General features: G+C 48.9%; 2 protein-coding genes across 3 annotated transcripts; both read right to left on the reverse strand.

Annotated features, from left to right (window-relative positions):
• Positions 1 to 533: 533 nt before the first annotated feature.
• On the reverse strand, positions 534 to 15,937 carry vps45 (vacuolar protein sorting 45 homolog). 2 transcript variants are annotated; one of them, XR_010332045.1, is made up of 16 exons: positions 15,622 to 15,937; positions 14,913 to 15,047; positions 14,368 to 14,428; positions 14,173 to 14,252; positions 13,714 to 13,782; positions 12,343 to 12,480; positions 11,534 to 11,644; positions 10,437 to 10,571; positions 9,999 to 10,112; positions 9,371 to 9,538; positions 7,675 to 7,833; positions 7,479 to 7,586; positions 7,239 to 7,360; positions 5,774 to 5,905; positions 970 to 3,315; positions 534 to 921 (listed from the first exon to the last, which is right to left on the reverse strand). XR_010332045.1 is itself a non-coding variant. In XM_064348474.1 (15 exons), the coding sequence occupies exons 1-15, from the start codon at positions 15,712 to 15,714 to the stop codon at positions 3,228 to 3,230; spliced, it is 1,713 nt and encodes a 570-aa protein (XP_064204544.1). In that variant the 5' UTR covers positions 15,715 to 15,937; the 3' UTR covers positions 534 to 3,227. The 2 variants fall into 2 exon arrangements, 1 of the variants encoding a protein (XP_064204544.1); XM_064348474.1 differs by having other exon boundaries at positions 534 to 3,315.
• Positions 15,938 to 16,215: 278 nt separating this feature from the next.
• On the reverse strand, positions 16,216 to 22,427 carry zgc:153441 (retinol-DH_like_SDR_c domain-containing protein). Its single transcript, XM_064348475.1, has 7 exons — positions 22,080 to 22,427; positions 20,862 to 20,996; positions 19,420 to 19,611; positions 19,154 to 19,315; positions 18,649 to 18,768; positions 17,962 to 18,166; positions 16,216 to 17,179 (listed from the first exon to the last, which is right to left on the reverse strand). The coding sequence occupies exons 1-7, from the start codon at positions 22,144 to 22,146 to the stop codon at positions 17,074 to 17,076; spliced, it is 987 nt and encodes a 328-aa protein (XP_064204545.1). The 5' UTR covers positions 22,147 to 22,427; the 3' UTR covers positions 16,216 to 17,073.
• Positions 22,428 to 22,768: the final 341 nt, after the last annotated feature.

The raw sequence follows: 22,768 nt of genomic DNA on the forward strand, positions 1-22,768 counted from the left end.
GGAGCTCAAGTTCAAGCATTAACATGTTTTAAAGCAGTTAAACCAACCCCCGGTCAACAAAATCTAACAAGAGACACAACAATGTCAAAACAAATGACTAACACATGCTCCCTGGACTTTCCATTCTGTTTCATAGAAGGAGAAGGATTTAGAATTTGGTGGCTGGGGGGAGGGGCTAAGAATGGCTTGAAAGCCAATCAGAAAGGTAGTTTGGGTCCCCTCAGGGTGTGGGGAGCAGCCTCAGGCTCCAGGCTTTGTCTGTGAGAGTGAGCAAAGTTAGCAGCCTTTATTACATCAACACCCTGAGACTCACCTGTCCAGGTGAATTACGCCTGTGTGACTTCTGCTCTCACCTGGGCATTGTGTGGAAACGTCATGAACACATCCGGCAATCATATGTACCCAGAAAACTGTCCTTTTGACCAGGTGATCTGGCACTGCAGTTGTACCCTTGAGCAGAGCCCACGCTGGTTCAACATACATTCAATAATACTAATGAGTGCTTTTTAAAAGACCAGGCCTAAACAAGCAGATTAACAACAATCACATTTATTAGTAGTTGTACAGGAAACATTCACAGTCACAATAAGTTAGTCTTTTTTTCGGACACAGATCTTGACAATCTTCAGACAAACACTGTACAATCAACCGTGATGAAACTGAGTGAAAGAGTCTTACGTAAACACACACACACACACACACACACAACCCAAGGTGTGGAGAACAGAAGATTCGGAAAGAAAAACGGATGACGGCCAATTCTGTCCGTTTCAGTTCTCGGGTTAACGAAAACCCAGGAAGCCTCAACGTCTCAAAATGCACCCCGTCCTTCAGTTCTGTACGGAGGAGCACGTCAGGATAATTACAAACGCAACTGCCGCAATCCTCCATTCACTTAGAGCTCAGGAACGGCTAACGCCACTTCCCTGAAAATCCCCACCTTCTGTGCGGTACAACCCTGTTGGTGACGACTGCTCCGCTGCAGGAAGACATTTCACCTGTCCTCTCCGAGACAAACTTGAAAAATGATGAGGGAAGAGGTTGTAACAACATGGACACTTTCAAGGGCAGACCGAATTGGTGGGAGGGTCGTAGCGGGTTCCCCCTGCGTTTGCGTGTATCCCCCCGCCAGCCAGGAGTGATAAAAGCAGACCGTTCGATGCCCTCGTTTCCGTAAACTGCGCAAACAACCCAAGCCGCCTCCGCCGCCGCGATCCCACGCGATCACGGGCCGACTCGGCGGGAAAAACAAAGACCCACGAAACCACGGCCCGCCCCCTTTTTACGGGCGGAGACTCTCTGCCTCCCCTCCTGGCGCGAGATGTTGTGATGCTCCGCCGCCACGTGCACTGCATTCTGGGCAAGGCGCGAGAACACTCTGGGGGAGCAGGTGTGTGACATCACGGCTCCGTTTGTTTTATCCGCATTTAAACAGGGAACTGACTGGGGCGTGCATTCAGAGGGACACGACCCTGTATGTGTGTGTGTGTGTGTGTGAGTGTGTGTGTGAGTGTGCTACTGTGTGTGCGTCAGTGGTTGCATGTGTGACTGTGTGTGTGTGAGCGTGTGTATGTGAGTGTGAGTGAGCGTGTATGTGTGCGTGTGTGCATGCGTGTGTGCACGTGCTTGTGTGTGTGTGCGTGTGTGCATGCGTGCGTGCTATAAGGGGGTGTGTCCATATTTTGGTTACACTGGCATCTTCCAGGCTTTTCTTTCCATCCTTCCCCCATCCAGGAATTAAAACCCTAACTAAAACACGCCCCATCCTAATTCCTGGTTCAATTCCTGTGTGTAACCAAGACGCCCACAAACAAAACAGGGGAAGGGCCCTGCTTTGGGGGGTTCACCGAGAGCTGGACTGGGGCCAGGCCTACTCCACGGAGTGTTGCTGAAGAATGAAATGGGTTGCCAGGTCATGGAGTAAAGTCAGAGACCCTTCAGGGTGTTCAATCCAAACTTGGCGCAGTGCTGGATGCACTCCAGTGCGTTACATGCTCTTCAGTGAATGAGGAACTCCCTGGAGACTATTTTTTGGTCCCCAGGCCTGACTTCTTGGGAGTTTATTTCGGGGTGGGGAGGGGTGATGTTGTTCTTGCCAAGTCAGTCCGCTTTCGAGCTGTCAGACTAGCCGGAGCCGCCCAAATCAAATCACTCGCGCTCACAATTTGACGGATTTGTTGCAATCTGGCAACTTGCACGCCCAGCTGAAAACCTGATGTATGTGAATCGCCTGGGACCGGCAAAAAAGCAAGCATCCCTCATTCTCCCACTAACCGGCCTAGCCAGCGGCTCCCGCTGGTAACCATGGTGCACAGGTAGAGGCGCCAAACAGCCTCAGGGCCACCAGAGTAGTCACAGCCGATATAAACTGCGCCTGCTCAGTTCTTGGTATGCAAAAAAAAAAAAAAAAAACTGTATTCACCCAAAAACATCATCTCTGCCTCTCTGTATGGCCATGCTATACCTGCGCATAATCAGTCATTTTAACCCCTTAAAGAATTGATTCTAAGTCAGTGTTCTAGAACTCCACTGCTTTCAATCACCAGTAGTGACTGTGACATCAGCATTAGAATGTTCAGTTAAGAACATTCTAATCGCATATTTATGACCTCACACTTTAAAGGGTTAATTAATAAGAAGAGCTCTCCAGCCAGCCCTTTGGAGGAAATAAAATAACTTTACTGATGAATCAAGCACAGAAGCATGCTGAACAGTAGTGCCATACGGACTGATAATAGAACCGAGAGAGAGAGAGAGAGAGAGAGCATTAAAGGAGAAGAGCATTTAAAGCATTCTGAAATATGTACATAACTTTGGGAGACTTTCACATGACAGATGTAGGGGTCCAGCTCACTCTGTATTCAGGGGCTTGGCTGTCGTTTGAGGGGTTGCCAGAGAGTGAAACGGAGAAGGAAATCCTCACAATCCCAGGTATGGACAGCAGCAGTCAGGTTTGTTTTGGGGCGGGGGGGTGTTCGCACCTGTTCCTGAAACAGAGGTGTGGCGAGCCAACAGGGCACTGGACACAGGAGCTGCACATCAACGCGTCAAAAGCAAAGGATCATGGGAGCTGTTGTGTACAGTGTGCAGCCGATATAGGAATGTTTGCAGCAAGGGAGTTTGGGAAAGGGAGGGCGGGACACCGGCTGGACCGCCCAAAGGTGCTGCAGGGATCTGTCAGCTGGACGTCTCTGGGCCAGTGGAAGAAGGTTCCGGAAAATTCTGCCTCAGCGCCTGCTAGGGTACCGCCCCGCCCCCAGTGACCTCTCTCCGCCATGTCCTGAACTGGCTGTCAACGTCACTTCCTCCAAGAAGCTGTAGAGAGACAGCACAGGGAAGCCTCACTCAGACATAGAACTACTTAGAACAGAATAGAACAGACTGTAATAGAATAGACAAGAACAGAATTACTATCATAGACCAGGACAGAGTAAAATTAATAGAATAAACAGAGTAGAATTACTAGAATAGAATAGAATAGAATTACTAGAATAGAACAGAATAGAATAAAATTACTAGAATAGAATAGAATAGATCAAGACTGTGTCCACCAAGAAGTGGAAATTTGCTTAAGCTTCACCTCCCATCATGGACTGAAAGTAAAAGAAAAAGTGACTAATGTGTGACTGTATATTATTATTCCATCCAGGACATACATACAGTGTATAACTGCACACAGCCCTACATTAGCATATTAGCATAGCTTTAATGCCTGGAGGCCCAGTAGAAAATACACTCTGTGAAGTTTTACTAACACTCTATGAACTGTAATTAGCACCCTATGAAGTGTAATTAACACTCTACGAACTGTGTTTAACACCTTATGAACTGTAAGGGGGGCCAGACAGCGGGGGGAAGAATGTGCAGGCTTGGCAGATGCCCACAGGGCCGCGCAGACGCTTGATCACAGTGGCAGACATGCACAGACAGACGCATGTGAAATGCGCAGGCGGTCCCGCAGGGCGATACGCAGCCGTTGGCGGGCGTGCTGCGCAGTCGCAGACATGGGACAGATGGAGAGCAGCTCAAGGGCCTCGCACCCGATCACCTGACACCAGGCAGCTGTTACTGACAGAGCGGCCTGTCCCTGGAGAACACCGAGCGGGCCTCCACTGGGATACACACTCACACTATAGGCACACACACACACACATTATAGGGACACACACTCACACATTATAGGGACACACACTCACACACACACACACTATAGGGACACACACTCACACACACACACACTATAGGCACACACACACACACATATTATAGGGACACACACTCACACATTATAGGGACACACACTCACACACACACACACTATAGGGACACACACACACACATTATAGGGACACACACTCACACACACACACTATAGGCACACACACACACACATTATAGGGACACACACTCACACACACACACTATAGGGACACACAGACACACACACACACTATAGGGACACACACTCACACACACACACTATAGGGACACACACACACACACACACACTATAGGGACACACTCTCACACACACACTATAGGAACACACACACACACTATAGGGACACACACTATAGAGAAACACACACACACACACACACACACACATTATAGAAACACACTCACACAATAGAGACAGACACACACACACACACACTATAGAGACACACACACACACTCACACTAGAGACACACACACACACACACACTACAAAGACACACACACAGACACTCACACACTATAGAGACACACACATACACACACACACACTATAGATACACCCACAAACACACACACATACTATAGAGTTACACACATACACTCACACTATAGAGACACACACACACACACACACACACACACACACTAGAGACACATGCACACATACTTACACTATAGAGACACACACACACACACACTATAGAAACACAAACACACACACACACCCCATAGAGAGAGAAACACGCACAGACACACACACACTACAGACAAACACACACGCACACACCCCATAGAGACACAAACACAGACAGTCACACTCCCACACACTCACTCACAGACAGACACACACACACCCCATAGAGAGAGAGACACACGCACAAACCCCATAGAGACACACACATACACCCCATAGAGAGAGACAGACACACACACACCCCATAGAGAGAGACAGACACACACAAACCCCATAGAGACACACACACACACACACACACACCCCATAGAGAGACACACACAGACAGTCACCCTCCCACACACTCACTCACAGACAGACACACACACACCCCATAGAGAGAGACAGACACACACAAACCCCATAGAGACACACACACACGCACATACATGGCTGATCCAGACACAGAGGACAAAGTGTGCTTGGTGGAGACAATCTGCTGTTCTGCAGCCTTACCCAGTTTCCTGTTTTACCCTCTGCGTCCCTATTTACCCTGATTCAGCAGCATCCCACGTTATTCAGCACTATTCCATTGAGCTTCATCACCACAGATGTGCTGTGGTGGGTCACAGGGCTAGTCTAACAACCCGAGGGTTGCAGATTCAAATACAAGGCCTTTGTCCCCCCCTCTTAAGCAAGTGCCTTAACCTCAATGGATTCAGTAAATTCCCAGATCTATAAATGGATACGTCAAATGCGAGTGTTGCGAATCGAGCATTTCCCCTGCAATGAAATATAGTTCCCAGTCAGGATTTTGGTGTGGTGGTTTTGTGGTGGTGGTGTGGTGGGGAGGATGTTTGTGGAGAGGGGACTCTAACCTCTTAGTGTTGTGGATGGTGGTGCCGCCCAGAACGATGCGGACCCCTGGCATGGTGCGGTTCAGGTTGTACACTGTCAGGGCCTCCTCGTAAGTCGCCCCGCCAATTATGAACACGATGATGTCCTGGGGCCTGGGGGGGGTGGCGACATACAATCAATCATGCACATGTTGTGACATCACAAGGTGTGAGTCACAACTGTAGAAAAGGGTGGCAGGGGAATGTGTGCGACAGGTGGATGCCAATCAACTGAGTATTGTGACATCACAAGATAAGGACAACAGCAAGGGACAGGGCTGCTAGGGAATGGGCCTGGCAGACAAATGCCAATCAGTTAAGTATTGTGACATCACAAAGGGAGAACAACATCTATGGACAGGGTGCTAGAGAGTCTAATGCTACTGTAAGTTACCTGTCTCTCAGTGCGCTTGGCCACAGGTAGGTGGCACAGAGTCTAATGCTACTGTAAGTTACCTGTCTCTCAGTGAGCTCGGCCACAGGTAGGTGGCACAGAGTCTAATGCTACTGTAAGTTACCTGTCTCTCAGTGAGCTCGGCCACAGGTAGGTGGCACAGAGTCTAATGCTACTGTAAGTTACCTGTCTCTCAGTGCGCTCCGCCACAGGTAGGTGGCACAGAGTCTAATGCTACTGTAAGTTACCTGTCTCTCAGTGCGCTCGGCCACAGGTAGGTGGCACAGAGTCTAATGCTACTGTAAGTTACCTGTCTCTCAGTGCGCTCGGCCACAGGTAGGTGGCACAGAGTCTAATGCTACTGTAAGTTACCTGTCTCTCAGTGCGCTCGGCCACAGGTAGGTGGCACAGAGTCTAATGCTACTGTAAGTTACCTGTCTCTCAGTGCGCTTGGCCACAGGTAGGTGGCACAGAGTCTAATGCTACTGTAAGTTACCTGTCTCTCAGTGCGCTCGGCCACAGGTAGGTGGCACAGAGTCTAATGCTACTGTAAGTTACCTGTCTCTCAGTGTGCTAGGGCCCAGGTAGGTGGCACAGAGTCTAATGCTACTGTAAGTTACCTGTCTCTCAGTGCGCTCGGCCACAGGTAGGTGGCACAGAGTCTAATGCTACTGTAAGTTACCTGTCTCTCAGTGTGCTAGGGCCCAGGTAGGTGGCACAGAGTCTAATGCTACTGTAAGTTACCTGTCTCTCAGTGTGCTAGGGCCCAGGTAGGTGGCACAGAGCCTAATGCTACTGTAAGTTACCTGTCTCTCAGTGTGCTAGGGCCCAGGTAGGTGGCACAGAGCCTAATGCTACTGTAAGTTACCTGTCTCTCAGTGTGCTAGGGCCCAGGTAGGTGGCACAGAGCCTAATGCTACTGTAAGTTACCTGTCTCTCAGTGCGATCGCCACAGGTAGGTGGCACAGAGTCTAATGCTACTGTAAGTTACCTGTCTCTCAGTGCGCTCGGCCACAGGTAGGTGGCACAGAGTCTAATGCTACTGTAAGTTACCTGTCTCTCAGTGTGCTAGGGCCCAGGTAGGGGAACTGGCTGTCCTTTAGACGGCCTTTAATCAGCTGGTCCAGAGTCTCCTGCAGCAACGGCTGGTGCTGGGTGTACACGTTCTCCACACCCTGACACACACGCAAACGCATACAGATGACCAGAGACACACAGTTTAGATTACACATTTGGATTAGCCCAGATAACCTAATAATAAAACAGAATAAATAACTGATTGATTGACTGTACCTTCAGCCCCTTGAAGAACTGTTTAGTGATGGCCACAGCGTCTGTGGGAGTGATGAGGTCACTTCCTCTCACTCGTTTCCCCCCGTACTCCACCATGGACTGCACCATCTGAGACACGGGGGCAAAAGTGAACACTCTAAGGGTTGGTCTAGGATATCCCGCCCGCCCTGGCTCCGACCCTGGCCCCGCCCCTCACCTTGCGGTGCCTCTCGGACACGCCCTTCCTGTTGAGGTCCTCCATCAGGCCCAGCAGGTTGTTGCTGCTGTGCTTCTCGTAGCGCAGCGCGTAGAGCATCACCAGCCGCACCGCGTCCATCTCGGTCACCTTGGGGTTCTGCAGGAGCCTGCGCACGTTCTGCAGGGGCGGGGCCAGAGGGGGCGGGGTTAGAGAGGGAGAGAGGCGGGGTCAGAGGGGAAAGGGGCGCGGTTAGAGAAGAGAGGGGTGGGGTTAGAGGGGGAGAAGGGTCGGGATCAGAGGGGGAGAGGGGGTGGCGTCAGAGATGGAGATGGGTGGGGTTATAGAGGGAGAGGAGTGGAGTCAGAGAGGGAGATGGGTGGGGTTATAGAGGGAGAGGAGTGGGGTCAGAGAGGGAGATGGGTGGGGTTATAGAGGGAGAGGAGTGGGGTCAGAGATGGAGATGGGTGGGGTTATAGAGGGAGAGGAGTGGGGTCAGAGAGGGAGATGGGTGGGGTTATAGAGGGAGAGGAGTGGGGTCAGAGAGGGAGATGGGTGGGGTTATAGAGGGAGAGGAGTGGGGTCAGAGAGGGAGATGGGTGGGGTTATAGAGGGAGAGGAGTGGGGTCAGAGAGGGAGATGGGTGGGGTTATAGAGGGAGAGGAGTGGGGTCAGAGAGGGAGATGGGTGGGGTTATAGAGGGAGAGGAGTGGGGTCAGAGAGGGAGATGGGTGGGGTTATAGAGGGAGAGGGGCAGGGTCAGAGAGGGAGATGGGTGGGGTTATAGAGGGAGAGGGGCAGGGTCAGAGAGGGAGATGGGTGGGGTTATAGAGGGAGAGGAGTGGGGTCAGAGAGGGAGATGGGTGGGGTTATAGAGGGAGAGGAGTGGGGTCAGAGAGGGAGAGGGGCAGGGTTATAGAGGGAGAGGAGTGGGGTCAGAGAGGGAGAGGGGCAGGGTTATAGAGGGAGAGGAGTGGGGTCAGAGAGGGAGAGGGGCAGGGTTATAGAGGGAGAGGAGTGGGGTCAGAGAGGGAGAGGGGCAGGGTTATAGAGGGAGAGGAGTGGAGTCAGAGAGGGAGATGGGTGGGGTTATAGAGGGAGAGGAGTGGGGTCAGAGAGGGAGATGGGTGGGGTTATAGAGGGAGAGGAGTGGAGTCAGAGAGGGAGAGGGGCAGGGTTATAGAGGGAGAGGAGTGGGGTCAGAGAGGGAGATGGGTGGGGTTATAGAGGGAGAGGAGTGGAGTCAGAGAGGGAGATGGGTGGGGTTATAGAGGGAGAGGAGTGGGACAGAGAGGGAGATGGGTGGGGTTATAGAGGGAGAGGAGTGGGGTCAGAGAGGAGAGGGGCAGGGTTATAGAGGGAGGGAGTGGGGTCAGAGAGGAGAGGGGCAGGGTTATAGAGGGAGAGGAGTGGGGTCAGAGAGGGAGATGGGTGGGGTTATAGAGGGAGAGGAGTGGGGTCAGAGAGGGAGATGGGTGGGGTTATAGAGGGAGAGGAGTGGGGTCAGAGAGGGAGAGGGGCAGGGTTATAGAGGGAGAGGAGTGGGGTCAGAGAGGGAGAGGGGCAGGGTCAGAGAGTAGGGGTGGGGTTAAATACATACTCCTACACACATGTACACACACACATACGTATACAGTTACAAACACACACTGCCACACATACACAGAGACATATACACACAGACACACACACGTCCACACACACACACACTGCTGACCTGGTGCGCGTTGGAGTGGTCGTTCTGACAGGCCAGCTCCTGCTCCACCTCGGACACCTCCATCAGCTTCCTGTCGCTGACCAGCCGCGACAGCTCCCCCACCACCGTCACGTGCTTGGACACCGTGCCCGACATCTTCTTAAACTGTGGGTAGTTATCCACAAACGCCTGGACAGAGGAGAGAGAGAGGAGGGAGGGAGGGAGAGAGGGAGGGAAGAGAGAGATAGGTAAGGATCTGAGGCATTTCTCTAATGTTTTTACTCCGAATGTCTCCTGTGACTCATATTTTGGTTTAATGAGCCCATATTACATGTGTGCATGTTTTCCTTTCCCACACAGCGAAAATAACAGATACTAAAAGAACCACCCCCCTCAGCTACAGGCAAAATTATGGTAGGTATTTAGCAAAAATTTTCAGTTTAAAATTAAGAAAAGTGAGGAACTTTTCACTTTGATATTTCTGCAAGAACAAATCTGGATTTTTTAAAGCACTGTGCATTCTTTTTTTCTTCACTAGCTTGACTAAACAAAAAATGGAAGTGGGTGGGATTACTAAATTACCAAGCCCCCCAGCTCTGAGACTCCATCTCCAGCCAACTAAATGGCCACAGCCCCCACCCCATCTCACCTTCATGTCGGAGATGGACTCCAGTTTCTGCTGACCTTTTGGCTTCTTCTTCTGAAAGTCCTCCATCAGGTTCTTTATGTTGGTGCCGATCTCCCCGAAATTCAGGTACAGGTTCTGTGAGGCGGGGTGGGCGGGGTGAAGGATGTTAAGATGTGTACGATATCGAAGTGCTCTGTAAATGGGCCATGAATATTTACTGTCTGAAGAGTAGGTTCTTCTGCAATGTTTTTTTTCCTCAAAATTCTAAGTCAGAGTACTAGAACTCTGTTGCTTTCAGTTACCCGTAGTGATTATGACATCAGCATTGGAATGTTCAGTTAAGAACATTCTAATCACATATTTGTGATCTCACAACTTAACAGAACCAAGAAAACTCTCCCTGGCAAAGAAGTTATATATATATTTTTTTCAGACATTGCACGTTGGCGTAGAACTCACGTTGGCGTAGAACTCGTCGTTCTCGGCAGACAGCACCACCTCACGCAGGTCCTTGCTGATTCCGGGCACACGGGAGAGGTCGATGCGGTTGTTGTTTAGACCGAGCAGCTCGTGCACCATGGCCTGGTATGTCCACTAGGGGAGCAGCAGAAAGCACAAACACAAAGTCAAGCACTGTCTTTTCACACACACAAACTACGCGGCCCCGATCCCAGGCCGCTGACCCCAGTTCAGCTTCAGCTCCTTTAACGAGATGGCTGGGGTTTCGGCAAGCTGATCCTGGATCAGCTGCTAAGGTTGACTGGAGCTATAACCAGGTCTCCAGGAGCCCAAATTACTAGGAGTGCCATTCTCATTCAGATCCAATATGGTGGTTCAAATGCCACCAAACAGATGCTCTCAAGCACTGACTCTTGTATTTTTACACAGGCTAAACTCGCCTGTTCTACTTTGCTCCACCTACGGCCAAGGGAAAACCATCTATTATTTCTGTGGCCGGCCAAAAACGCTGTTGGCCTTGGATGAGTTTCCTGAAGGGACCCCTCTGGATTGCCTCAGGCTCAGATGACAGAGCTAAGGCAGGTCACTGTAAATCAGGGACCTCAAGCTCAAATGCTGGAGGGCCGCTGTGTCTGCGGGTTCTTCATGTGTTCCTGCAGTTATTATTATTATTGCAGTTAGCTTATTTTAAGTCACTGATTGGTTAGAGCCTGCAACCTAAATCGGCTGTTGACTGAAAGGAAATCACAAAAACCAGGAGAGAGTGTGGCCCTGCAGGACTGGAGTTTCAGACCCCCTTAAGTACGACTTACAGTCGCTGAGAAGCAGTCACATCGCCCACAGAAACTCTGGACTCTGCTGCCCGCTAAAGGCTAAAAAGTGCACAACACCTGAGGCCAAAACCCCAACACAGCAATTTCCTTTGCCTGCCAGTCTGGTATGGTATGTACGTCCATGAATCAGTACGCTTGGTTTTATTAAGGGGAAAGGCAAGATTGTAAACACTGGCCTTTACCCAATCACCATTCGCAATGGATTTTTGGTTCTGTGATGCCTTTAGCTAACCCTGTGGTCACGGTTACGGTCGCAGCGCTGACCTGGTTGAGCAGCGGGGTGATGGCGTCATCGCTGCGGTCCACAATGAGAAGTAATGGAGACACCTCGGTCTTCCTGAAGTCGAACAGCTCGTACTCCTTAGTGATGATTTGCTGCAAGGAGGAGGGGGGACGGGGGGGCGGAGACAGGTGAGAAACAGTCATCGCTATGGCAACGCTGGTTACAAATGACAGACATTTGACGCACACAAGCAAACAACATTTGCCAACACTTAAAAATCTGAAATAAAAACATTTAAAGCATTATGGAGAAATCAATAAGACGTTTCAAAATCGGTAACTTGTTTGAGAAGTTGGTAACTTCAGTCGAGGGCAACGTTAGAGACATGGTGGAACCTGGCTTGGCTTTTAACACTTCCACAATAACTGACTCTTACCGCATTTATGGAGCAATTTTGGCTCTAAATGATGTCCAGGCTAATGCCAGCATGGCAGAAGGTAGCAGGGGGGAGTGGTAGGCCAAGTAAGCTCTTACTGTAACAGCATCAGGGTATAAGAGGGTAGCAGGGGGGAGTGGTAGGCCAGGTAAGCGCTTTGATGATCTAGGTTAGTACCAGCATGGCAGAAGGTAGCAGGGGGGAGTGGTAGGCCAGGTAAGCTCTTACTGTAACAGCATCAGGGTGTAAGAGGGTAGCGGGGGGGAGTGGTAGGCCAGGTAAGCTCTTACTGTAACAGCATCAGGGTGTAAGAGGGTAGCGGGGGGGAGTGGTAGGCCAGGTAAGCTCTTACTGTAACAGCATCAGGGTGTAAGAGGGTAGCAGGGGGGAGTGGTAGGCCAGGCGAGCTCTCACCTTGACGCTCTCGGCCAGCCTCTTGGCCATGTCGGAGGACAGCTGGTAGCGGATCATGGGGCACTTCTTCAGGGCCAGCAGAACCGAGGTGAGGCCCTGAGTGGAGCGCTGCAGCAGCACGGGATCCCAGCTCCGACCCTGGAGAGGCCCAAACACACACACGCACATTTATACACACACGCATACACACACACGCACACACGCATATACACATACGCATACACACACACGCACATATATACACACACGCACACATATACACACACGCATACACATACACACACACACACGCACATATATACACACACGCATACACACACAAGCACATATATACACACACGCACACACACACGCACACACATATATACACACACGCACACGCATACACACACACATGCATATACGCACACACACGCACATATATACACACACGCATACACACACACGCACACATACACACACACGCACACACACACACACGCACATATATACACACACGCACACGCATACACACACACATATATACACACACGCACGCTAAAGACACTAATCCAGCATAGACGTACAGGACACAGAAGCAGTAACGGAACAGTGTACCATGTGGAGTACACCAGAATTACCAGTAACGCCACACAGCATCAGTACAGAGAGCAGCAGAGGCCAGTATACCACTAACACACATGTAACACGGAGCAGTGGGAAAGCCACGACTCACTTACGCCACGGCCACATCGGCCATGCGGAGACACGTACATCATGGCACTTTTCAGCACAGCGACGATGAGCCCAGAGCGCTCACACACGATCCCAGCTCCACCCGAGAGGCCAAACACACACACGCACATATATACACGCACACATACACACACACGCATGTACGCACAGACACACGCAAGCATACACGCACATGTACATATGTACACACACGCACACATACACACACACGCACACACACACGCATATACACACGCACACACACGCATATACGCACAGACACACGCAAGCACACAGGCACATATATACACACATGCATACACACACATGCATATACACACACACGCGCACACACACGTATACACACAAACATACACATGCGCGCACACATACGCACACACAAGTATGCACACACAAACACACGTACGCACACACGTATACACACACACGCGTGCACGTATATATATACATACACATACAATGAAAATGATGTTAAGTTAACAGGGAGAAACAAAGCAGGTGTAAGAACAGTCTACAGAAGTTCTGCAATCCCCACATCCAACACACAAGCACACAAGCACACATGCACACGAGCGCAAACACACACACACACACAAGCGCAAACACACACACACACCGCCCCATCACACGCCTCACCCTGGCCACGCCCGTGAGGTTGAGAGAGAAGAGGTGGGGGTTCACAGCGATGAAGTCTCCATAGAACTCCTGCAGCCAGACAGAACACAGGGGTTACCGTGGGAAACAGAGCCATCACACAGAGTTCACCTGCAAAGAAACGAGGCTCCACCAATCCTGGAATACACACTGTCAGTCAGAGAAGATGGGTGTTTTTGGGGGCAACTCCAGCGACCCCTCACCATGGTGAAAACCAGCATGCACCCCTGTCTCTACAGCTCAGTAATGTGAGGTCAACTTTATATTGCAAACTGGTAGCAATTCACTACCAAGGTCTGGACACCATTAACAGTGGTTAAGGAACCACACTGTTAAAACCATTCAGTTCCATAAAAGCCACTACATAAACTCAATTGATTATTATAATTTTATTGTAATCAGCACAGTTGGACCCACACACCTGGGGACAGGTGAGCTCACCTGCACTTCTGCCACCACTTCCTGTTCGTCTGCCTCGGCCAGGGCCTTCACCTCGCTCTTGCTGATGACGTTGCTGAAGTCTGCAAAGCATGGTGGGTAGGGCTCAGTCGACAAGCAGAACCGATACAGCATATTTTGATTAAAATGGCGTTATAATGTCAGGTGACAGGCGGGACCACCTCGTCCGACACTCACAAATGAAGTAGACGCTGTATTTGGGTCGACGCAGTTCCTGAATCAGATTCTCCACGTTGTCCTGCCAAGAAGAGGGCAAACACAGCAGCTTTTGCAATTTGCCTCCATTAATTTTCACTCTTACTGCAGCACAATAGAACCGTTTTCCAGATTCTTCTTTGACACTGACAGTCGCAAAGTAGTTGTTTGAAATCTCTGAAAGCATTCAGTCCTTTATATTTCAACCATGTCAAACTAGTTCTGTGTTCAAAAGGCTTTTTGTAGGTTTGGGCCTGGTCTTTACTAATTTTTATATTTCTAGTTTCCCTGAAAAGTGTTGTTGTACAGCATCTGTAAAAAGTGCTATACAAAGCTGTGCATTAGTATTGACATAAATGTTGCCAATATGACTTCAGAAATGACAGCAGTAAAGCTGAAACATTACGTGCTTCAGCGTTATATTTCTCATGAATTACGCATCTGTTCAATATCATCAAAAATAAGTCGTGATTAGATGAATCCGACCGCAAAGTCTAGAGAGCTGGTCGCTCTGTGGCGTTCCGTACCTTGGTCGGGCGTAAGAAACAGATGGCTTTCAGGTGCTTCATGGTGTCTCGGTTCTGCGAATCGATGCGCTCGAACAGGTAGACCTCTCTCTGCAGAATCTCCGATTGCGTGTACACCACGCTCACGATACTGGTCTACGGGGGCATACGGGAAAACTTAAGTACGCAGACCAGTGCCTAAGACAAGAATTAGTTATGAACATAACACAAACCCATTGTAAGACTATTGTTCGCTAGAAAACTATTAGTGGTCGTTAGTTGTATTTAAACGCCAGATAGCTACGTGCAGTAACTGTGAATTGGACAGGTGAACAGCAGAAATGTTTCATGCACGGTGTCAGCGTATTTTGACACCTCTCTGGCAACACCTAGCCCAGCCATCTTAAAGAGATCGCGGCTAACAATCAAATTACACTGTAAATCATAGTGTCCTAATTTCCGCAATTGATGTAGTGCCTATATTGCATTATATTAAGCTCTTCGTGTGAGGGGGTTTGAGCAGGATCGTGATTATAGAGCTAGTTTGGCTCGACAGCCTGTAGACAGGATAGATATGTTGATTGCTAAAAGTTAGCCGTCCCCTGATCGTCGGACCTGACTACGCTCTTGCTGTAGTGACATTAGACCCTGACCGCACACAGTGTTTCATGCAGACGTGGGGACTAAATGTCATTCAGACGAATCACCGCATACAATAGATATCACCCACCGTTTCTTTATCCATGAGCAAGACCTTCATACCTGGCCCGCTGTTCTCGATCATTTTGGAAATGTACTGCTTGACTGCCAAGGTGACGTTCATCTTTGACACTGCTGGTCGCGTTTACCCGAATGATCCTTAAAAATTGAAATGTGCAAGCTCAGTTCCCGTAGATCGCGGCTCAAAGACCGCTCTCGTTGTCAAATGTTCCAGGTGTTTATTTCGTTAAGAGAACGCGTCAGTCCTGCATTGCTGTACCGCGAAGCTAACAACTGTTTTGAGCCTCTGCTCCCTGATCCAGCATCCGGTAAGAATGATGAACATATCCCACAATGCACCTCCGCCTGAAAAGCTTGTCTGGATTCTGCCACTGACCCGCGATCAGCTGCAGCTTTCTTTATGCGAGTGTTTGTCGTGTACGGGTATGAAAACACTGACCCTGGATCACAATACTAGACCGGGGAAAGAATACGCAATACGAATAATAAAACAAAACAAAACAAAACAAACAAAAAAAAAAACGTTAGAATCTAATCATTTTATATTAGAATTTATTTTTTAATGCCTAGATATTAGAATTTATAAAACATAACGCCATATCCATGGAATTACACCAGCCTTTAATGCAAAAATCGTACTTATTTTGAAATTATCATTCCAGAAAACCATTACAAGGCAGGCTTATCAAACTAAAAGACAAAGAAATACACATAAATATACACGCAGCCTTTAAAGAAAAAAGAAAATTAATTTATCAAAACTTCTATTTATATTATTAATAAACAAATACTATCAGCTGTGAAGGAACTCAAGATTATATAAATGCAAACACAACCCCAATTCCAAAAAAGTTGGGAAAGTATGGAAAATGCAAATAAAACAAAAAGGAGTGATAATGTAAATTCTATTCACCCTGTAATGTATTGAAAACACTACAACAGAACATTATTATGTTTTACCTTGTGAATTTAATTGTTTTTTGAAAATATACACTCATTTAAAATCTGATGACTGCAACACGCTCCAAAAAAGTTTGGACAGTCAAGTGTCTACCACTGTGTAACATCACCATTTATTTTAATAACACTTAGTAAGCGTTTGGGCACTGAAGACACCAGTCGGTTAAGATCAGCAAGCATAATTTCCCCCCGTTCTTCCATTATGCAGGTCTTCAGCTGCACAATGTGTGGCGCATTATGAAGCGCAAAATGCGACAACGAAGGCCCTGCGCCTTGCGCTTCATAATGCCCCACACATTCTCAATCCGGGACTGGTCAGGACTGCAGGCAGGCCAATCTAGCACCCGCACTCTCTGCTCACGCAGCCATGCACTTGTAATTCGGGCAGAATGTGGTTTGGTGTTGTCCTGCTGTAAAATGCAGGGACGTCCCAGGAGAAGACGGCGTCTGGGTGGCAGCATATGTTGCTCCAAAATTTGTACATATCTTTCTGGGGGGGGGGTCAGCCTCTGTCCTCGTACCCCACCAGCCGGGCACTGACCTCCCAGAGCCTGAGAGCCGTGAGGTCGTCCCGCCCCTCAGGGGCCGGCTCCTTCACTGCACAGTCACTGTGGGGGGGAACACAAAACCCCAAAATGACTCACGGGTACTGTGTAACGCCAGGTGGCAGTGTAGCCTGGTGTACCTGGGCTTACAGCTCCCCAAGGTTGTAGGTTCGATTCCCAGGTGAGCACCATGGTTGCACCCATGAGAAAGGTAGCTAGCCTGAATTACTTCAGTAAATATTCAGCTGTGTACACTCAGAAATAAAGGTACAGTGGAGGTACATTCTTATTCTTTAGGGAATAAATTCACCAAAGGTATCCTAAAAGTACAATAGTGTTCTACGTTTGGGGCGACAGTGTAGTATAATGGCTAAGGAGTTGGTCTTGTAACCTAAAGGTTGCAGGTTCGATTTTGCGGGAGGACAGTGCCGTTGTACCCTTGAGCGAGGTACTTAACCTGCATTGCTCCAGTATATATCCAGCTGTATAAATGGATACAATGTAAGTCACTCTGGATAACAGCGTCTGCTAAATGCCTGTAATGTAATACTTGGGTACTAATCAGTGCATTTTACAAACAAAAAAGGTACAAATTAATTACGTATTGGTGGCTAGGGGTACAATTTTACGTACCCAGTAGGTACCACCCCAGTGACAAGTATTTGTACCTTTACAGGTAATTGTCATACCTTTTCTTCCTGGGATTGTTTTAGGGTCTAAAAGAGCATAAAGCGTGTAAGTCATTGTTCACAGTAAAATGTAAGGGGAATGCAATCGGGGAGGCCCGTCCCGTATGAAACCTCGGGTGCTCGGTGAGGGGACGCGTTAAATGGCGGCGGCGGCACCTGAAGTAGCAGCCCGACTTGCCCTCCAGCCCCGCGGCGACGGCGCAGTGGACGGAGGTCTGGGCGCCCTCCCGCGGGGTCTTCATCAGGAGGAAGGCCGGGACGGTCAGCAGCACCCCCAGGACGGGGTAGCCCAGCTCCAGGTGCCGGCTCAGCTCGGTGCGGATCACGCCGGGGTGCAGCGCGTAGGAGGTCACCCCCGTACCTGTGGGGGGTGGGGTGGGGGGGGAGCCGGAGGTTCTCTATGGCAGTGTTTCTTAAACTGTGGGTCGGCACAAAAATGCGTCACAGGAGTGTATGAGGTGGGTCCCGGAATGAGTTTGAGGTCCGCTAGGCTCTGCTTGCATTTAACAGGTCCCCGAAAGATACTAAATTTGCAATTTGGGTCCCAATATTAAAACGTTTCAGAGCCGGTGCTCTACAGTAACAAGATTTAGCCAAAAAGTCAGTTTTAGCTTTCCTCTAATCCTTCGCATTAGAAGACTGCTGTATATTGATATACTTTGATGTCTAATGTTGATGATGTAAACCTGTGATGTTATGGGCACAAATACACAGGCACAGACATGCGCATGCACACACATACACACACACACACACACACAAACACACGCACGTACAGACACACACGCACGCACGTACACACATATCTCCAGGGTCAAAGTTCACTGCTGTGAGGGTCCTGACCTTTCATCCTGCGAGCCAGCTCCCTGGAGAAGAGGACATTGGCCAGTTTGCTCTGCCTGTAGCTGACCAGCGAATCGTACGGCGTCTTTTCGAAGCAGAGATCGTCAAAGTGGATCTTCCCTGCGTGGTGGAACAGGAATATGAGAGGATGTATTGTGAAAATGGAGGAGCTCGGTTAATTTATTAACTTAAGAGACAGAGGGAAGATTAAACTTCAGGGCTGCTAAAAAAACCCCATTAACTATGCTGTATAGGACACAGGAATAACATAGGGTCTGGTTTATGGAGCGGGAGGGGCTATTAACAGTGAGTGGGGCTAACATGTCCTTCCTGAGTGTTACGGAGGAGGGGCTGTGTAATGTGGGCAGGGCTAGTGTGGAGGGATGGGCTTCATGAAGTGGAAGGGGGAGGATCCTGGTAATGCTGATGGGGCTACCATGGTGCCACGACCTTTGTGATGTTGAAGGGGGAGGGGCCTTTTAAGGTGGGGGATGGGGGCCCATACCGCCTCTGTGGGCAATGCTGGACACGGTGACGACCCGGCTGGGGGCGGAGCTCTTCAGCTTCTCCAGGAGGAGGATGGTGAGCAGGAAGTGCCCCAGATGATTGACAGCCAGCTGGGTCTCGTACCCGTCCTCCGTCAGCCCCTTGGGGCACATCATCACTCCTGTGGATGACGGGATGAGAGAACGGGGGCGTCGGACGCGGGGGTCCTCCTCCTTTCAGAGTTCTGACCCCGCCCCTGTCTCCCCTGGCCCCGCCCACTCTCACCAGCGTTGTTGATGAGGATGTCCAGTCGGTCCTCGCTGGCCTCGTATTCCCCAACAAACTGGCGTACGGAGCGGAGGGACGCCAGGTCCAGCTGGCGGACCGCCACGTTCTGGTTGCCCGTCGTGCCGCGGATCTCCGCGGCAGCCTTCTCTGCCCGCGCCAGGTCCCGGCACGCCATCACCACCCGTGCCCCTGAAACAGTTGCCACAGAAACGGACGCTGCTGCCTCCAACAACACCTCCATTAGGCCAGTCACAGTACCCTGCACATGTAAACCTCTCTCACTGCAGAGATGGAACCAGGGAGGCTCACTCATTCACATCTCTCTGCTGCTACAGGCCCGCTAACTCTGGCTCCAGTTTGCCCCTAGACCGATACCAGCTATACGGTTAGGAAAGGGTTAAGTAAGAGTGTGTGTGTGTGTGTGTGTGTGCATGCGTACATGTTTGATTGAGTGTGTGTGTGTGTGTGCATGTTTCAGTGTGTGTTTGTGTGCATGTTCCAGTGTGTGTGTTTGTGTGTGCTTGTGTTTGTTTGAGCATGTGCATTTCTGTGTGTGTGTGTGCATGTGTGTGTTTCAGTGCATGTTTGATTGTGTGTGTGTGTGTGTGTACATGAATGCATGTTTGATTGTGTGTGTGTGTGTGTTTTAGTGCATGTTTGATTGTGTGTGCATGTGTGTGTTTCAGTGCATGTTTGATTGTGTGTGCATGTGTGTGTATGTGTGTGTACATGCATGCATGTTTGATTGTGTGTGTGTGTGTGTGTGTTTTAGTGCATGTTTGATTGTGTGTGCATGCGCATGTGTGTGTTTCAGTGCATGTTTGATTGTATGTGTGTGTGTGTATGTGTGTGTACATGCATGCATGTTTGATTGTGTGTGTGTGTGTTTTAGTGCATGTTTGATTGTGTGTGCATGCACATGTGTGTGTTTCAGTGCATGTTTGATTGTATGTGTGTGTGTGTATGTGTGTGTACATGCATGCATGTTTGATTGTGTGTGTGTGTGTGTGTGTTTCAGTGCATGTTTGATTGTGTGTGCATGCGCATGTGTGTGTTTCAGTGCGTGTTTGATTGTATGTGTGTGTGTGTGTGTGTGTACATGCATGCATGTTTGATTGTATGTGTGTGTGTGTATGTGTGTGTACATGCATGCATGTTTGATTGTGTGTGTGTGTGTGTGTGTGTTTCAGTGCATGTTTGATTGTGTTTGTGCGCGTGCGTGCATGTTTGATTGTGTGTGTGTGTGTGTATGTGTGTGTACATGCATGCATGTTTGATTGTGTGTGTGTGTGTGTGTGTGTTTCAGTGCGTGTTTGATTGTGTGCGTGCGTGTGTGCATGTGTGTGTTTCAGTGCGTGTTTGATGGTGTGCGCGCGTGTGCGTGCATGTTCGATTGTGTGTGTGTGCGCATGAGTGCTTCTGGCGGGTGGAGGCAGTACCTCTGAAGGCCATATCCCGGGCAGTCTCCTTGCCGATTCCGGTGTTGGCGCCGGTGATGAGAACCGTCTTGCCATCAAGGCGCACTCGACTGCGGCACACCCCACCCGCGATCCACTTCCGCAGGAGAACCAGGCCTGGGTGGGGGGGTAGGGGGGGCAAGCAGAACCAGGATCGGCACACAACATCACGGAAACGCCACGACATCGCGCTAACACACAACACGGACACTACGAGACCATCTTCGGAGGACCGGACTGGACACAAGCGGTCAGCGAAGTCCCACAATGCCTTGTGAGACAAATGTCACTTTTTGTCATGTTAGATTGAAGTTAGTCTTTCTTCAGTTTAACTAAATGGAGTCACACTAAGGGCTAACAGCCAGAGTTAACATCTAGTGTTTTTCATCCCTGTCACGGATTTAAACATTCTTGCGACTGTGTGGCTCTATGAATGACAAATGAGACATTTCACTTAACTCATTTAAAACCCAGATTATCCCTGGCCATGGTTGTGCAAATCTATTCCTGGATTAGAAATAATTAAAAGATTGGAATCTCCCTTCAGAATTTCGTTTGTAGAGCGTGATTTATTTGATTATTTCACATTAGTTCCCTGAAAAAGCAGTCAATTGAAGGTGTCGACAGAATTGTCTAATAACATGACAACGATGATATAATTAAGAACCTTTGTACCGAACAAAAACTCTAACGAGTATTTGTTGAGATTCCGCAATGTCAACACTGTCAGATATTGAAGTTTTCTCCCCGCACACTCACCTGTGGTGTTGTGCACGTGCTGACATTGCTACTATAAAGTGATGACGCAAAGTTAGATGCAAGATTGACGAAGACACGGGTATTCGTTATTTAAATTTAACGTAAGCGATATATTTGTTTGTCGTATTATACTGTATCACAATGAAACAAGGAGGAATCTGTACTCTACCAGATAGAATTGATCAGGACTCGCGTATTTTGTTCGCGTCGCGTGCTAAAGAATCAATAGTACGGTATACGAGTAGGCTATAGTCTACTAAAACTAAACACCACTTCGACAATGCTCTGTTTACGTCTGTTGTGACTGCAAGAAAACTTTTGAGCATGTGCGTGTCCGTTTACAGCCACAACACGACTAAACAGTAGCGTAAATCGTTGACCTTTTTATCTCTAAACGACCGTGCCACACACACATGAAATGATGCAAATGTCGTGACTTACTGATGACCGTCACTACTGTGACAGAGCCGTAAGTGGCGAGTCTACTTGACGGAACCAAGTCCAACATATCACCGCGGCTGTAACTGCAGGCCGTCCAACGAGCGGGTCTCTTTTTCTCCTCGTCGCCTCTTTTAGAGTGTAGTCCCTCGGCTATGGTCGCAGAAGTATGTCGCTGTGAATAGGCTTTAGGGTTTAAAAGATTAAATCAGATTAGAAAGAGGCGCGCCTCGCTCCTAACTCAATGGACAATGTGCGGAAACAGGCCCAGTACTGTCGAATGTCTGTGAAATAGTTTCACGAACGGGGAAAAATTCTCTGGTTTCTCATGCAAGTCGCCTACTGCTCAACCAGTAGCCTATGGAAGGCATATTACGCAATACCTGTATCGTTGTTTTCAAGTTAAATTGGTAAAATGAATTATGTAGGGCCTATAGGTTTCTGTCCGAATGTATATTTTATGCTTTTCGCTCGTATTTGCGAAGCATATGTTTAATCCAGAATTTTGATATGCACATGAGTAAGATTTTATTTTGCCATTGAAACTGGGAGTGGGAAATTCAAGAATTCAGTTACCGCCTCCCCTTTGATATTGTTGTATCAAAATAGAACAATAATTGGCCGCATACCAGCAATTATGGGGTCTGTGTAATTGTTTAATTTGTCATTAAAAAATCTACCTCAGAATGGTT

This window comes from Anguilla rostrata, chromosome 8 (genome assembly GCF_018555375.3).
Source record: "Anguilla rostrata isolate EN2019 chromosome 8, ASM1855537v3, whole genome shotgun sequence".
In the NCBI taxonomy this organism is placed as follows: Eukaryota; Metazoa; Chordata; class Actinopteri; order Anguilliformes; family Anguillidae; genus Anguilla; species Anguilla rostrata.

Bases quoted from the DNA above. Each gene is read 5' to 3' on its own strand.
- vps45 (XM_064348474.1), bottom strand. From the start codon at position 15,714: ATGAACGTCACCTTGGCAGTCAAGCAGTACATTTCCAAAATGATCGAG. The intron at 13,783-14,172 runs GTGAGCTCACCT...GTCTGGCTGCAG, and splicing joins AAGTGGTGGCAGAAGTGCAG to GAGTTCTATGGAGACTTCAT. The intron at 9,539-9,998 runs GTGAGATGGGGT...TCCTCTGTCCAG, and splicing joins AGTCCATCTCCGACATGAAG to GCGTTTGTGGATAACTACCC.
- zgc:153441 (XM_064348475.1), bottom strand. From the start codon at position 22,146: ATGTTGGACTTGGTTCCGTCAAGTAGACTCGCCACTTACGGCTCTGTC. The intron at 20,997-22,079 runs GTAAGTCACGAC...CCCCCCACCCAG, and splicing joins CACAGTAGTGACGGTCATCA to GCCTGGTTCTCCTGCGGAAG. The intron at 18,167-18,648 runs GTCAGGACCCTC...CACCCCCCACAG, and splicing joins GCTGGCTCGCAGGATGAAAG to GTACGGGGGTGACCTCCTAC.